General features: G+C 25.3%; 1 protein-coding gene across 1 annotated transcript in view; it reads left to right on the top strand.

Moving 5' to 3' along the window:
• Positions 1 to 18,403, top strand: part of LOC117180727 (monocarboxylate transporter 10-like) — a 246,091-nt gene that overhangs the window by 18,352 nt on the left and 209,336 nt on the right. The window contains exon 3 of the mRNA XM_033373215.1: positions 11,961 to 12,074. Within this exon, the coding sequence (XP_033229106.1) occupies positions 11,961 to 12,074 (114 nt within the window). The remainder of the gene's footprint in view (positions 1 to 11,960; positions 12,075 to 18,403) is intronic.

The following is an 18,403-nucleotide window of genomic DNA, read 5'->3' as shown; positions in this document are numbered from 1 at the left end:
CATTAAAATTCAATTTTTTTATTTTGAAAAATTAATTTTCTTAGTTAAAAATTTCAAACTTTTGTGAAAAATTCATTTTCTTTTAGTAGACAATTTACTTTTTTAGTTAGAGCTTCAAATATTGATTTGGAGATTAATCTAGTTTGTTGAAAATTTGTCTTTCTAGTAGAAACCTTGTCTTCTTTTTTGAAAACAAATAATTTTAGTTGAAAATTGCATTATTTCATTTTTAGTACAAAATTAATCTTTATTATTCAAAAATTCTACTATTGGGTAAGAAAAATAAAGAATGTTATCAAAACACGTACTTTGGTTTTTTATTTAATTAATTTTTTTAAGTCAAGCTGAATCATTAGATTTTTGATTTTATTTTACAAATAAGCTATAAACTTTCATAAATAATTTATATTAAAAAAGCTATTTCTTATTTATAAAATTTAAATTTTCGTATTTTGAAATTAGGATTTTTGAGCAAACCCTAGTGTTCTTGAGGAGCAAAAAAACAGAATCCAAGATTAAAAATAGAGAGGAATCAAAAATTGTATCGCTTAAAGAAAAAGATGAAAATATGCTTTCTAAATTTACGAAATTTAAATTAGACCAAAATCCAAATTAAAAATCCCATTTAACGTCCAATAATCAAACTGATGCAAAATCCTGCTAAACAAAACAATAATCCAACGACCAAATTTGGACCACAACGAATAAACGAAAACCAAAAATCCTATTGTAATCTGGAAAAAAAAATAAAATAAAATTTTCGGGGAAAAAATAAAAAAGAGGAAAGAAAAATGAGAAGGCAGCCAACCACATCCCCTTCCTTCTCTTTTTACTTGTTTCGTCTTTTTTATTTTTATGAACATCAAATTACAATAAAATAAAAATATAAAAATAAAAAACAGAAATAAAAAAATTTGCATTACCAACGTTTCGGTACTCGTACAGTACCCTTATCAAAGCAAGAAAATTTTAAGTGGTAGAAATTGACAACAAATTTTATTTTATTTTTTTTTCATTTTTTTTTCAGATTATAATAGGATTCTTGTTTTGTTTAACAGGATTTTGCATCAGTATGCTTTCTCCAAAAATTCTTTTATAATGCGAGTGTATTTCAGAGCCCAAAAAAAGAAAACGGAAAATCAATATTGGAAGTAACAACAACCAATAAATCTATATGGTTAGGAATGGGAGCTTTCATTGTACCAAAAGGCTAACCTTGTCAGCCGACTAAAATCGTTGACTTACTCGTACCTATCCCAAGTGCAGCCAAGCGAAACTGCATTCAAGCATACTTCGAGCGATAAAAGATAAAAAAATAAGGATGCATTTTCTATCATTTAAGCAAAGGTTTTTTACGACTCAGAGCGTTCGGTATGCAAATTAAATTCTCTTTTTATTCTGCAATCGGAATTACAGAATATGCGAATCGTGAGAAATATTCTTAAGCTTGAAATTACAAAAAGAGAAAATGAATTTAAAAGATTATTTTATTTTGATTTTTTTTCCCTTGTATAAAACTATTCTAAATATTTTACAGTTTTTAACGATAAAGATATACCAAATTTACAAACTGAAGAATATTTTTATCTTCGTACAATTTTTATTTGTATAAAAATAAAGGTGTCATAAATATATTTTTCTTTTTAATATGGAAAATTTTCTGACTATCAAAAATTGTATACAAAGCAATTTTAAACTCTTGTACAGCTTTAAATTGGCAGGAAATGTACATAAAGTCTTTTAGAAATCATCGCCACCTTTCTCAAATATTTGTGAAATATTTCAAATTCTGCGAAATATTAAAAATATTTTTTCATGTTTGTGAAATTATTTAAATGTTTTTGAAATCTTTGGGAAATCATTGCACTTTTTCAAATCCATCCGAAATCTTTGTAAAATATTTGGAAATTTATTGAAAAATTGATTGAAAAAAAAACCGTAAAATCTTTCTAATATTTTTAGAAACATTAGAAATATTTTTTTAAAAATAATTTGCGATTTTTGTGAAATTATTCAAATCTTTGAGAATTATTTTAAATCGCTGTGTCATTGTTAAAAAGTCATTAAAATCTTTCTAATCTTTTTATGAATATTTTTTATCTTTTTAAAATATAATTGATGATTTTTGTGAAATTTTTGAAGTCTTTGGGAAATCAATGCAGTCGTTTAAATCTTTTCCAAATCTTTGAAATCTTTGTGAAATGTTTGGGAAATCATTGAAATCTTTTTGCACTCTTTTTAATTGAAATCTTTCTGATATCTTTCAAAATATATAAAATATTTTTGACATATTGGGTAATATTTGTAAAATTATCAGAATCTTTTCAAAATGATTAATTTTATTGAAGTCTATCCGAAATCGTTGAAATATTTGGGAAATCATTAAAACCTTTGGGAAATATTTTTAATCGTGGAATTTTCTTTAAATCATAAAAATCTTTCTAATCTTTTTAGAAACATTCGAAATATTTTTCAAATTGAATTAGTGATTTTTGTGAAATTATTGAAATCTTTGGGAAATAAATGCAGCCTTTAAAATATTTTAAAAATCTTTGAAATCTTTGTGAAATGTTTGGGAAATCATTGAAATCTTTCTGATATCTTTCAAAATATATAAAATATTTTGGCATATTGGGTAATATTTGTAAAATTATCAGAATCTTTTCAAAATGGTTAATTTTATTGAATTCTATCCGAAATCGTTGAAATCTTTGGGAAATCATTAAAACCTTTGGGAAATATATTTAATCGTTGTGGAATTTTCTTTAAATCATAAAAATTTTTCTAATCTTTTTAGAAATATTCGAAATATTTTTCAAATTTAATTAGTGATTTTTGTGAAATTATTGAAATCTTTGGGAAATAAATGCAGCCTTTAAAATCTTTTACAAATTTTTGAAATCTTTGTGAAATATTTAGGAAATCATTGAAATCTTTTTGCACTGTTTGTTATCTAAATCTTTCTCAAATATTTGATGTTAAATATTTTTCAGCATATTGGGTAATATTTGTAAAATTATGAAAAACCTTCCAAAATCATTAAAGTCCTTAAAGTCTTTCCGAAATCATTGAAGTCTTTCCAGTCTATCTGAAATCTTTGAATTCTTTCGGAAATCATTGAAATATTTGTGAAATATTTTAAATCATTGTGTAATTATTCAAAATCCCTTAAAATCTTTCTAATCTTTTTAGAAATATTTTAAAAATATAATTTATACTTTTTGTGAAATTATTAAAGTCTTTGGGAAGTCAATGCAGTCTTCTAAATCATTGTGAAATGTTTGGGAAATCATTGAAATCTTTGTACAGACTTTGTAATTGAAATTTTCCTGAAATCTTTGAAAATATATAAAATGTTTTTGAAATATTGGGTAATATTTATAAAATTATCAAAATCTTTTGAAAATTACTAATGTTATTAATGTCTATCCGAAATCATTGAAATGTTTGGGAAATTATTAAAACCTTTGTGAAATAGTTTTAATCGTTGTGAAATTTTCTTAAAATAATTCAACTCTTTCTAATCCTTTTAGAACTATTTGAAATATTTTTCTAATTTAATTAGTAAATTTTGTGAAATTATTAACATCTTTGGGAAACCAATGCAGCTCTTCAAATCTTTTGCAAATCTTCGAAATCTTTGTGAAATATTTAGGAAAACATTGAAATCTTTGTGCACTCTGTGTGTAATCGAAATATTTCTAAAATATTAAAAAATATATGAAATATTTTTTGGCATATTTGGTAATTTTTGTAAAATTATAAGAAAACTTCTCATTGAAACCTTTGTGCAATATTTTAAATCGTTGTGAAATTTTCTTTAAATCATTAAAATCTTTCTAATATGTTTAGAAATATTTGAAATATTTTTAAAAATTAATAAATTTAAATTTAATTTGTAATTGAAATTTTTCGGAAATATTTGAAAATATATTAAATATTTTTGACACATTGGGTGATATTTGGGTGAAATTATTAAAATTTGTAGAAAATAAATTAAGTCGTTTAAATTTTTTCCACATCATTGAAATCTTTGCGAAATCTGTGTGAAATCATTTGGAATTATCTTAAAATGTTTGAAAATTGTTCGGAATAGTCAGAAAAAAATCTTCGTAAAATCTTTTATATTTCTCTGACGTTTTTCTGAAACTTGTAAAATGGTTGGAAAATCATTAAAGTTTCTGTTTAATCTCATTAAAATCTTGATAAAATTATTGCGAATTCTTTAAACGTCATTGCGAAATATTTGAAATATTTTTTTAATATTTAGTAACATTTGTGAATTTATCAAAATAATCTCATTAAAATCTTGATAAAATTATTGCGAATTCTTTAAACGTCATTGCGAAATATTTGAAATATTTTTTTAATATTTAGTAACATTTGTGAATTTATCAAAAAAATTTTTTTTGAAATCTTTCTGAAATATTTGAAATCTTTAGTAAATTTTCGCAATATTTATCAATCTTCGTGAAAATTTTTAATTTATCCTAAATCTTTGAGAAAATCTTTGATTTGAAGATTTAGTTTAATCCAAGAATATACAGAATTCGGTTGATATATTTTTGACCAAGAACTTTTTCACCAAAAAAGATTAATTTTTAATACAAAATGATAGATTTTTAACAATGCATTTTAATTTTCAAACAAAGTAGATGACTTTTTAATGAAATAATTAAATTCTTCAAATGCTTTTTAATACATCTATTATTAATCTCTAGTGATAAATATATGGTTAAATAATTTTATAACATTTTATTATTGTTTTTAGCAATTTTATATTAGAATAGAATTCGAAAGTCGCGAATTTTGCTAAAAGTTTCAACTTTTTTTTTACACTTTACAAAAAGGGAATACAATAATTATTGAAAGCTCAAAAAAATGAGTATTATTGTCAATAATATTTTCTTGGAATAATTTTAGGAATTTGCAGTTTATTCTAAAATTTTCAAGCTTTCTTTCAGTTTTTACTTAAAGTAAGCTAATAATTATTATATTTCAAGAAGAATAATTCTTAAAAGAGTTTTTAAGCTAATTTTATTTTAATTAGTACTTTCAAAATATTAACAAAAGAGCCAAAATACTTTTTTAAAGAAATTTAAAACTCGTTAACAAATAATTATTTTTGTTGTTCTTTGTTCATAGTTAAAAATTCAAAAAAATGTTGATAAATGAAGGAAAATCTATAAATTTTTAGAATTACTCTAAAAAATATAGTTATAAAAAATAATAAATTCTCTAAAAATAAATGTTAATCTAGGCGAATCTAAAAAAGAAAATTTTTTTTTATTGAAAAAATTGATTTATTAAGCAAGAATTTTTTTCATAATTTGTCATTTCTATTCTTTCTTGCAACCTGAAAAAGTATAAGAGAATTTACAACTTTTGCACCAATAGAATACATTTTACACCTGAAAAAATTTAAGAAGTTTTGAAAACTTCCCGGCACCGCAAAAACTTTTTTTTTTAATTTGCAAAATTCCAATGACTTTCTTTCACTTGCAGAAATAAATTCGAACATTCAAGTTTTAATATTGGCCAGTGATCCTAAATAACATTTCTTTTCTTCAAGATCAAGAATTTTATATTGAGAATAATTAAATTTTGGAAAATTTACAATGAAACATGAAAAATTCTTCACAAAAATAAAAACGTTTAAGATTAAATATGTTTTAATTAGATATCTTAAAAATTATAAAATTGAATTTAAAAAACTGAAAAAAACGCTTTAAACTTTTAGGACAATATCGAAAGTAAAAATGTAAAAATAAAACATTTAAATTAATAATAATTGAATAATGATAAATATTTCAAATCTAACTATTTCACTATATAATAAAGTCAATTTTTAATTCTGCAAAAATTAAAAATTTCTAAGAGTTTTTTTATTAATCCATACAATTTTTAATCTATAAAAATTAATCTATAAAATTGGAAATATCAGCCTTGAAAAAAAACATGCAAAAACTGGATATGCAAAATTCAATTATTTTAAATTTCTTATCAAATAATCTTTTTTAATTAAAAAAACTATCCAATTTAAATTTGGAATCATCCTAATCTTATTTTATATTATCATGTTATAATAGTTAAATTAATTAATGAATAATAATGAAATGGAATTTATTAATTTGAAAACAAATTTTAAATTATTTCAAATTTAGATAGATTTAATTTAATTCAGAACAACGTGATAAACTTCGCGACTTTGAAATGAAAAATAGAAAAGTGTTCTCTGCTAGATGAGGCTGCAGAAAAAGAGGTCAACGAACACGAAATAGGAACGTGATGTCGCCCACTTTTTTAGAGAATCAAGATTCTTATTCCACTTGAAAGCTTTGACGACTGATTCTAGAATTTTCAGAGCAAGTCGAATATTTTCAGAAAATTAATTGAAGATCGGAAAATGGAAACAGGGTAAGGACAAAAAATCTTGTTTTATAGGATCAGCGAAAAACGTTTTCCACTATAGGTTTTTAAATATAAAATTTTAATAAAATAATAATTACCCAAGAACTCTAAATCCAAGATGTAAAAAGGAGAGCAAAATTTTGTTTTATGTGAAAGAGAGCAAAAAAAATAAAGAAAAAAAGAAACAAATAAAAAAATAAGATCCATATCCAGTTTTTCAGATAAAAAATTTTTAATTGTTAAATGTGTCCTGTATGAGCATTTTATTATATTCTAAAATTTTTTTAAATATTCGTATTGGAATTGAAGAATTTATGAAAATACACTACAGGTCCCATAGAAGCCGGCTCGATTTTGTAGTTCCTCAAAATGATGGCTCTCGCAGATTCTCAGTGGAAAGGGCGAGAGACGGTTCTGATTCTCGCTTCGGAAGGGTCGCAGCGCGCGAGTACTCAGTCGAGTTATTGCGCAATGTTATGCATTTCCCTGGGAAGCGGTCAGGCGGCCCTGGCTGTTAACGCTTCGAGGATGCGATTTAGTAACAAGGCCAGTGCAATGCAACCACAGAAACGGTTATTGTATGGGATTTGGAGCGTCTAAAAGTTAAAACTGTGTAGAGACCAAAAGTAAAATAATTTCTAGGCTGAAAAATTGAAAAGTTTATAGAAAATTAAAAAGTTTACTGGAAATAGTAGAAGTATCGGGTAGTCCCTGCGAAGGTAGAATTTAATAATAACATAATAAGTTTGAAAATTATTTTAATGATTATTGTTTAAATTTCTGCTTCAGTTAAAAATGCTACTATTTGGTTGAAAATTTAAAAATTTCAATAAAAAATTATCTTTTTTGGTCACAAATTTAAGAAATTTTTTGGAATTATAACTACATTTTTCTAAACTATTTTTTGCACTGAAAATTGAACTGTTACATTTCGAGTTAAAAATTTACATCTTTTAAGTTGAAAATCTCTGTTTTTTGTTACTAAATTGTTTTTTGGTTATATATTAAATATTGCTAGTTAAAATGCATCTTTTTCGTTAAGACCTTATCCTTTGGTTCAAAATTTAACTGTTTTGTTAGAAAAAAATTTTATTGCACTCAATGGTTTTTGAGTTAATTGAAAATTTTCTTGATTCAAAATTGAAATATTTCGTTAAAATTCTTTTTTTTTATTAATTCAATTGTTTTTGACTTAAATTAAAATATTTATAGTTAAAGTAACATGAATCACACTTTTTTTTGAGAATTCATAATTACAGTTTTTGAAACTGAAAATATAAGTATTGTATTTTTTATTACAAATCTATAATTTTAATAAAAATTGATTTTCTATTTAAAAATTAAACTATTTGGCTGAAAATTCATGAGATTTGCTAAAAATTTTAATATTTTGATGAAAATTCGTGTTTCCTGATTAAATTGGATTGTTTTTCATGAAAAATGTAAATAGTTTTCGGTTCGTTTATCAACTAATCATGATTAAGTAAAAAGGCGCCTTTTTGGATAAAAAATTAATTTTTCGCTTTGAAAAATCATCCTTTTGTCAATCAAGAGTCTAAAAATCTTAGGCACTATTTTCAATTTTGCGCAACTTTCAAAAACTTTTTAGTAAAAACCCGGATTACTTGAAAAATATTTTAAAGCATTAAATAATATATTTAGCATTAGTTAAATATATTCCAATATTATATAATAAACAAAAATTTTGCATAATTTTACATTTCTTGAGACATTTTCCAAGAAATTAAGATACAAAAATAATAATTATCAAGAAATTATATCTTAAGATAATAATTTTTAATATTAGAAACAAATTTAATAAACAAATGCAATAATGATTTATTTTTTGATAGAAAAATTTGCTTTTTTTGATGCCATTTTTTTTTGATTTAGTAACTTTATCATAACGTAAGAAAAATTCATAATTGTTTAACTAATTTTATGATTTTTGTAAACAAATTGAATAAACAAATGCATTATTCGGGCATTTGTAGGCAGAAAAGTTCATTTTTTTCAATGTCAGTCTTTTCAGTTGGGAACTTCATGACAATTTTTGCAGCACTTATAAAAAGTTGAAAAATTTTATATTTTTTTAAACAAATTGAGTAAAGAAAAGCATAGGTAAGGCATTTGTCAAAAGAAAAATTCGTGCCGTTTTCAATGACAAAGTTTTAAATTGAGAACTTCATGATAATTTAAGAAAAAAAATAATTATTTATTGATGAATTTTATGATTTTATAAAACAATTTTAATAGACAAATACATTAATAGAGCATTTGTTGGCGAAATTTTTTTTTTCGATTTCAGACTTTTTAATTGGGATCTTCATAGTAAATTGAGCAACAACCATGATAAGTTGATTCATTTTATGATTTTTTAAAATGAATTTAACAAACAAATGCATTAGTTTATTAATGCATTTGTTTATTGAAATTTTTTTTGAAAATCATAAGATTGATTAATAAATTATGCATTTTTCTTAAAGTATCATTCATTTTCTAACTTAAAAAGTTGTCATTGAAAAAAATTTTCTCTTGCGACAAATGCCTTATCTATGCATTCATTTATTTAATTTGTTAAAAAAACAATAACATTAATAAACTATTTATGAATGTTGCTAAAATTGCAATGAAGTTTTTAACTGAAAGAGCTGGCATTGAAAATAGAATTTCTTGCTGAAAAATGCCTGAATAGTACATTTCTTTAAAAAAATCATAAGAATAATAGAAAAATGTTAACTTTTCTAAAATTGTCATTAAGTTTCTAATAAAAAACATAATATAGGGGAAAAAAATTATTTTTTTGTTGAAAATGCCAGATTAATGGATGTTTATTATTTTGTTTATATTATTAACAATAATTATATCAGGAAAAAATTTTCTCATCACTACATTGTTTTTATCCAAATTTCTTGCAAATATAACTTTGAAAAACGTAAAATGATGAAAAATCGTTAAAATAATTCTTTCAACAAATGCTTTCTTTATACAATTTTTTGTTTATTATATAATATTGCTCCATTTTCAGTTAGAAATTAATCTTTCCTTATTCGAAACTCAACAATTTGGATAAAAATTTGTCTTTGTTAATTTAAAATTTAAATTTATATATCAATCTTTATGTTATCTATCATTTTATGTAAAAATTCATCTTTCAGGTCAAAAGAAAAATTTCTTGGCTGAGTGATGAACTCGTTTGTAGAAAATTAATTTTTTTTTGTTAAAATATGAGCTATTTGATAGAAATCTTGTTTTTTCTTTGGATGAAAAGGAAATTATTTTCAAAAATTTAACTATTTTGTTGAAATTTTGTTTAATTTTCAGTTGAAAATTATATTTTTTTAAACTGAAAATAAAAATATCATTTCAGTTGAATATTTCATAATTTTAGATAAAAATTCATCTCTTTGCTGGAACATTCACTTTTTGACTAAAAGTTTAATTATTCAATTTCTCTTTGAAATTCATCTTCTTCCAAAAAATTAATTAATTTTTTATTTTTAATCTGATTTTTAACGATGTAAACAAAATTTCTCATCCTATCTCAAGAAGTTAATAATAATTTTATAGATATTTTTAGGCGAACAACTTTTGTTGGTTAATTTTAGTTCTTACCTCGTATAGTTTCCTTATAAAAATTTAACTTTTTTATTTTGAATGTTATTTTTTACGACTAAAGCAAAAATTACGTGTCCTATAAAAAATTATTCATAAACAATTTCCATGAGTTTTTGGTACTTTTTGGAAGCGTAACTTTTGTCTATTTATTTTTTTCTAGCTTGCGTCGTTTGTAAACAAATTAACTTTACTATTTTTATTGTTTTTTACGCATAAAACAAAAGCTGTGCATCCTACAAAAAATAATCATTAAAATTTTGTAACTCTTTTTTGGATAAACACATTTTTAACCATTTTTTTCGTAGCTTGTTTCGTTAGTCTAATAATTTTTTATTTTTTTATTTTCAATGTTGCTTTTTACGAAAAAAAACAAAAACTACGCGTTCTATCAAAAAGTGATTCATAACAAATTTGTAGATCTTTACAGGGCGCGCAATTTTAGCCCATTTATTATTTTCTTATCTTAGATTGTTTAATCAAAAAATGGAATTTTTGGATATTTCATTATTTTTTGTACTATCAAATTTGGATTTTTCAACTTCTCGCTCAAATTTAAAAAGTTATTATGATGATCTTGTTGGGATTTTAAAATCAACGTTTTTTTTTATTGGAATTTTTTTCATAGCTTACGTTGTTTGGCTTGAAATGTAAAAGGTATTCTTTTTATGTAAAATTTCACTTTTTCGGTGTTCATCAAATTTGTTTGTCTGTCCGTCTGTCTGTAGTCTGCAGTCTGTAGGCACGATAACTTTCGGAAAATTGGTCATATTGGATTTTGCTTCAGCGCACTTTTTTAAGTCCTGCAAATAAATATCAAGTTCTTAAACCAGCTATTTTGTATCAAAATTGAAAAAGTGAGCGCATTTTCAAAATTTTTGAAACCACATTTTTTCAAGATTTCAAAATTCTATGTACAGTTATTCATAGTACTCACAAACTGAAACAATTTATCCTTATAACTTTTTTCTATAAAAAGAAAATGATCAGAGTTAGAGCATTTTCAAAATCCAAAAAACAAAACCGAATTGAATATTTTGAGCTAAACAATGTATGAAATGAAAAAAGTTAAAAAGTACAAAAACGTTGATTTTTGAAAGCCCTACAAGATTATTATAACAACTTTTTTTAATTTGGTCAAAAAGTTAAAAATTCAAAATTTGATCATACCATAAACAATGAAAAATCCAAAAATTAAATTTTTTGGCCAAACTATGCAATATAAGAAAAATATTAAATAAGAAAAGCGATATAAGTACGAACTAAAATTAACAGAAAAAAGTTGTTCGCTTAAAAAGATCTATACATTTATCATTAATCATTTTTATATAGAACGAGTAGATTTTGTTTTCGAACCTAAAGAGTAAGATTGAAACAATTGAAATAAAAGCTTTTCTTTAATCGTAAAAAAAAAAGAATAAAATAAAAGTGTTGAGTACAATGTCGAAAAGTTGACATTTTGAACAAAATCGAGTGGGAAGCACGAAATACGTGATGAGAATATGTTCGTTAAAGCCGAAAGAGCTTTAACAAAAGAGAGTTCACAATCACAAAATTACAGCAGTCGGTCCGTTGACCTTTGATTTTAAAATATCTGTGCACGAATGCGGGAGAAATGCAAGGACTCAGCGCAGAGTGTGAGAGCCATAATTCGCGCGCTCTAAGCGCGCTCAAACTCGAGAGCCACACGCGTAGCGCGCGATGAGAATGTGGCTTCTTAGCGGGCAGATTTTCTTTCTTCTTTTTCATTAAAAAAATTTTTTTCTCTACTTTTTTAGGCAAATTTTAATCTTTTTTGAAATTTCAATAGAAAAATTTTATTGTGGTTGTCTAAATTTTTTTCGTCAGATTCTTGGTATTATTCCAGGAATTCGCCACATTAATTAGATTCTTGATGGAAATATCTAACTAAAAAGATTTTCTTCTTTTTTCAGACCCTCGACCGCATTATAATGTAGATGTAGAGGAAAGTGTAGCTGGCAACACGAACTGGGTTCTGGGTGATTTGCGCAGCCTTCACCGTTGTGTTCCAGCGCTTCGTCGAACAGGTAAATACTCTATATCTATATATATGCTCTTGAGCTTCATTTTTCATCCCTTCATTACCTAATGATAAAAGAGTATAACGACTATAAAGTCCTTTTAGGAAGCACCAGTATCAGAACTCGACTTTTGTATCCATTCATTTTCATACACTGGCTACTTTCAATAATGAATAATTAGCTTGAGCTTAAATAACCAAACTTAAAAAAAAAGGTATGGAAATAAAAATATTTTTAGAAAAAATAAAGATATACAAATAAATATTATTTGAAAAATCAGCAATACATTTTTCATTTAATTATTTTTATATCTTGCTTGCTTTCAATAATAAATAATTAGCTTGAACTTAAATAACTAAACTTATAAAATAAAAATGTTTTAAAAAAATCAAGCTCTACAAATAAATTTCATTCGAAAAATTACCGATAAATTTTGGATCTATTCATTTCGTATCGTGGGTGCGTTAAATAATAAATAATTAGAACTTGAATAACTAAACCTATTAAAAATATTTTTAGAAAAAAAAGAAAGCTCTACGCACAAATCTGATTTGAAAAGTTTCCGGCAACATTTTGCATTTTTAATTTTGTTATTGTTACTTGCGTCGCTTCTCCAAAAGGTTCATTTTTTGCTTGTAATTTATTTTTATAACGATCTTCAGAACCCATTTTCTAGATATTTTTTATGAGAACAACTTTTGTTTGATTTTTTTCATAAATAGACTTAATTTTCCAAAAATTTGAGTTCTTTATTATTAAGATGATGTATTACGATTAAAAGAAAATTTACTTGTTCTATCTTGAAATTATTAATAAAAAATTTGTAGATCACTTTTGTGTGAACAGTTATCGTCTATTATTTTTGTTTACCTTTTGTCGTTACAAAAAAAATTATTCATTTATTTTTAATAATAAAACCGTTAAGTTAAAAAAAAAAGTTTCAGTCGAAAAGTTACATTTTCAACTATTAAAAATATGGTGAATTATAATTAATTTTTTTACTGGAAACTTGAATGTTCCATTCTTGGTTAAAAGCTGATCATTTCTATTTTAAAATTCTCCTTTTTGATTGAAAATTCCTTTATTTCATCAAAAATTAGGATTTTTTAGTAGCAAAATTCTTGTTTAAAAATGTAACTAGTTGGTTGTAAATTTTTAATGAAATAGTTTCAATCAAATAATTCAATTTTTTAATAATAAAATTATTTTTCAAACATAAATGAAATATTGACATATTTAGTTTAAAAAATTCATTCATAATCACAAAAAGAGACGAATTTTGAACAAAATTATATTGATGTGAAGACCTCCTAAAAATAAAACAAAGAATTTAACGTTAAAATTTGGACAACCACCATAAAATGTTCTTATTGCAATCCGAAAAAAAAATTCACTTTTTTTCTTTTCCCCCTAAAAACGAAAAAATTCCTTTTCCCATTGGAGAAAAACAAAAAAGAGGAAAGAAAAATGCTGAAGCAACCAACTAAATACTCTTTCTTCTCTTTTTTAATTCTTTCGTCTTTTTTATTTTTATTCTTATCAGGTCACAATAAAAAGACATTTGTAAAAAATAATCATCAACGTGATTGTTCAAATTTGATTGTTAGATTTTTTGTTTTATTTTCAGAAATTCTTTACATTAACCTGATTATTGGACGTTACAAAGGATTTTAAATTTGATTTCAATTTAATTAAAATTTGTTAAATTTTGAGTTAAATTAAAATTGAAAATGATTTTTAAAAATATTAATTCCCTACGGGAAAAAAGACTTTTTAACAGAATACATAAATGTTTCAACAAATAGTTGAATTCTAGCCGTATGAATTTAAAAAAAAAAGTTAATTTTCTACCAATTCATTGATTTTTTTAATTAGATATTTCAATTTGTAACAAAATAGTTAATATTTAAACCAAATAGTTAAAATTCGAATATTTAAATTATAAACTCAGAGAAAATATAGGTAAAAAAGTCTGATAAATAGTTTATTTTTGAATAAATAAATGAATTTTTACCTGAATAGTTTAATTTTCTACCAAACAGTTGCATTTTTACCAAAAAAATTGTATCTACAAAAATATGATTTTTCAAAGAAATGAAAACATGAAACCACAAAACTATAATATATAATTTGTGACAGTTTTATTTATTAAGTACAAATTTTATTTCGCATTAAAAACAAATTATTCCTTTAAACTAATAAATTTTGACAAATATTTTAGGGGATTTTTTCTTCTTCCTCACGTTTCAAAATCAACAAAGAATCAGCCAAATTTTCCTCATTTTTCTTGTTTTCATTGTTGAACTAATAATATAAAAAAATAAAACATGAACATAGCAAAATTGATTTTTGAACTTAATAATTAACCCAATTTTTTTCATTTTTTTAACTACTACTATAAATAATAGATTTTTTAACTGAAAACTTAAATGTTCCATTTTCAGATAAAAGTTGATTCTTTTATTTGAAAATTCTCCTATTGGTTTAAAAATTAATTTATTTCGTGGAGAATTAGTTTTTTTAGTAGAAGATTAATCTTTTTCATGAAAAATTTGATAGATTGGTTGCAGATTTAACTACTTAGTTAAAATTAATTTTATTATGTTTTTATTAATTTTATATAAAATGAATTTTATGATGTTTTGTTAAAATAAAAATTTTTATTACATATACATTTTCAACCCAAAAAGGAAATTTTTAAACAAAAGTGGTAAATTTTGTTAAAAATTTTCCTGTTTGGGTTAAAAATTCATATGTAATAAATATTTTAATTTGAACGAAACATCAATTTTTAACAAAAAATAAAATACTTAAATTTTCAGTTAACAAAATTAATTTTCAGAAAAAAAATCAACAAAATAGTCAAGCTTTGAACAGAATATTTTGCTTTTCAACTAAAGTGATAAAAGATTAACTAAATAATAAATTTGAAGGAAATAAAATAATTTTTAAATAAATAGTTGAATTTTTAACTAAAAAAGATTTTCATTAAAATATCATCATTTTTTTAAATTTTGCGTTACCTAAAATTCTTTTATTTGGGACGTTTTCAATTCAAAATTATAAATTTTTATTAACGAATTTTTATAATAATATGTAAAAGTTTCTTTAATAATGCATTTTGAATTTGTTTATTAGTTTATTATGAGAAAATAAAATTCGAGAAATATCAACGGGCCCGTGCATTTACTGCTAGTACTTTGTACTTTACAACATAAATTCTTGCCAATATTTTCAATTTAAAGCCTGTCACTCTGTGATATTATTTTCCCTTTTGCAAGAATTTTTCTTATGAAATTGCTGTCATCAAAATATCCAACTTCATAGTTTTCAATTTTCAAGTTTTCACATTTCTATATAACTTATATTGAAATATCCTAAACTACTTTTAAGATATTCAAGTGAGATTTAAAGAAACTAGAACTAAAAATAGAATCAGAAATTTAGTTAATTCATGTTCTCATCTTGATCTATTCCACATCCCAAGACGAAGGAATAATAATTGACTTCTGAAATTAAGGTACTAAAATTTGCTGAGAATTTACCATTGAACCCGGAAACTCGAACAAGCATTAATCGCTGAACTTTGTTGAATGGCTCTCACCTAATTGTTTAACGGATTAAGCCGTTTTCTCGATTTATTTAGCCGCATTTTTCACATTTGAGATACGAGCTTGAAAGTTGCGTTATAATACGCAACTACTTTTTGATAAAAATTCTAATTTAATTTTTTTTTCATTTTAAATGATTTAATTTAAATTGATCTATTTTTTGATATAACAGGATTTACAGTGATTCTGAATATAATTTTAGGTAAAATATTTAACTTAAAGTAGGAAGAATTCTTTTTTATGGGACTGGAGAAAGTACAAATATTGCAATTGATACACAGAGTTGTATGAAGAAAATTCGATTTTATTACAACTTTCAACAAAATTAAAAAAAGATGATATTGTTCTTATATTAAATTTTTACTGACCTACTTGTTTCCAATGAGAAGAATTGATGAGAAATGATAGAAAATGATGGTACGAACAGTAGGAGAAGTGAGGAGACATTAGGTAATTGACGTAAAACCAGGGCTAATGTGGGATGCAGGAGTGAAAGAAGTAGAAGTAGTATGGGGAAATAAGAGAAAATTATGGGAGGGAAAGTAGGGTGAATAAAATTAAGTTATGGAAAATGGGGAAGGGGTAGGGAGAAATAAGGTGACGGGATATAGAGGAAATTGGGGGAAATTTTACGGAGAAAAAATAAGAGACATGAGGCTGTAAAAAATTGAAAATGAGGGCGAGAGATGGGAGGATAAGAAGCCTGTAAAACTAGAAGAATGGAAAAGATTGGAAATAGGAGATGATAGGTAGATTATGTGAGAGGAGGGGAAGTGAGTTGAAATGAGGTGCAGCGAGGAAAGATGAGTTAGGGCAATTGAGGCGAATGGTAGCTTAGTGAATAGGAGAAGTAAGGGAGAAGGGAAGTAGTGGAGTAGGAAGAGAGGAAACTATAAACAGTGGAGGAAGTGGGAAATGAGAGGAAAGTTTAGAAATTAAGTTGAAAAATGTTTGAAAATAAAGAAATTGGAAGTATGTAAAATAAACGGTTGAGGTCTAGGAGAATTAGGGGAGAGAATGTAGTTGAAATAAAAGGAGGAGAAGTAGAGAAAGTGCAAGAAGTAAGTTGTAGGGGGGGGGGATAAAAGATGAGAAAGTATTGTAAGTGTGAAGATGAAGTAGTAAAATAAAGATCTAAAAAGACGGATAGTATAAAAGGTGAGGGGAAATTAAAAGAGAAAAGGAATGTAAAGTACAAGAAACCGTGAGAAGAGCAAGTAGGGAAACTAAAACAAAGTAGATGAAATAATGAGGTGGAAATGATTTGTGTGATGGTAATTTATCGGAAGCAAGGTAAGATAAAATGCGGTTAAGAATATTTAGGGGAAATAAGATTGAAGAAAGTATCTGAAGTTATGGAAAATCATTTGAGTGCAAGTAGGTAAAGCGAAATTAAATCATGGAAATCGAAATAGGAAAAATAAGGATAGGTGAGGCAAGGAAAAATTAGGGAATGAAAAGTGGGAGAGGCAGAGGAAGGAAGGGGAAAATAGAGCTATAAAGGAGGCACAGTGATTGAAAAAAAGGGAAGAAAAAGTAGGCAGAGTGAGCTTAATTTAGAGAGAGAAGGTATGGGAAGTTCGAAAAAATAGAAAGCGGGGTTTTAAAGGATATAAAATAATAAGGTTTGGTAATGTAGGGGAAGTAAGAGAAAATGAGGAGTTAAAGTGTAGAGGGTGGAGAAGAGTGGAAACAGGGGAAATAAGAGAAGAAGTAGACGGAGAAGAAGAAACAGCGAAAGTGAAAGGAGGAAAATAAGCGGAAATGTGAAAGTTTTGAAGATGAGCTTCGAAACGTAAAGGAAAATAAGAGGATAGTCAATTGAGAAATTAAGGTACAGTAAAAGGAAAATATGGTAGGGGAAGTAGAGGAAGCGTGAAGCCGACAAGAGGAAAAGTAGGTAAATTTTGGGAAAACTTGAAGAGAGAAAGTATCGGAAATTATGGGAAATGATGATACAGATAGTAGAAGTGGAAGAAAATTATGGAAGTGATTTGAAATCAGGACTATTGAGGGAAGGAGGAGTAGAAGAAGTAGAAGTAGTATAGGTCATAAGGGAACATTATGGAAGGAAAAGTAGGGTAAATAAGTGCACATTTGGGGAAATAGGGGCAAGAAGTAGGGGGAGTGATAGAAATTGAGGGGAAATACTAAGTATTCAGGAGAAATAAGGCAAAGGGATGTAAAAGGAATTAGGGAAAATTTCCAGAGAAGTAATAGGAAGAATAATGCGGTAAAGTATTGAAAATAAGAACGAGAGGTGGGGAATAGGATGTACGGAAAGCAATAAGAATAAAAATAAGGAAATGATATGTAGATCAAGAGAGGGGAGGGGAAGTGAGTTGAAATAAGGGCCAATGAGAGAAGACGAGGTAGAATAAATAAGGGGGAAGGAAGTTTGGTGAATAGCAGAAGTAAGGAATAAGGGCGAAGTGTAAAAGGAGTGAGAGAAAATTAGAAACAGTAAAGAAAGTAAGGGAAATGGAGAGAGAAAAATTGCGAGAAGTGACGGAAAGTTAAGGAAAATTAGGATTAAGTAAGTAGACATGAGAGGAGACGAAGAAGAAAAATGAGGGGAAATATAGAAATTGGAAGTATGCAAAATAAACGGTTGAGTTGTAGCAGAAGTAGGAGATAGAAAATAGTAGAAACGAAAGGAGAAGTAGAGAAAGTACGAGGAAGAAAGGTGGGAAAATAAGAAGTCGTAAGTAGCGGCAGTGTGCA

Source organism: Belonocnema kinseyi, chromosome 9 (assembly GCF_010883055.1).
Source record: "Belonocnema kinseyi isolate 2016_QV_RU_SX_M_011 chromosome 9, B_treatae_v1, whole genome shotgun sequence".
Classification (NCBI taxonomy): domain Eukaryota; kingdom Metazoa; phylum Arthropoda; class Insecta; order Hymenoptera; family Cynipidae; genus Belonocnema; species Belonocnema kinseyi.
This window is presented reverse-complemented; position numbering and strand designations above follow the sequence as displayed.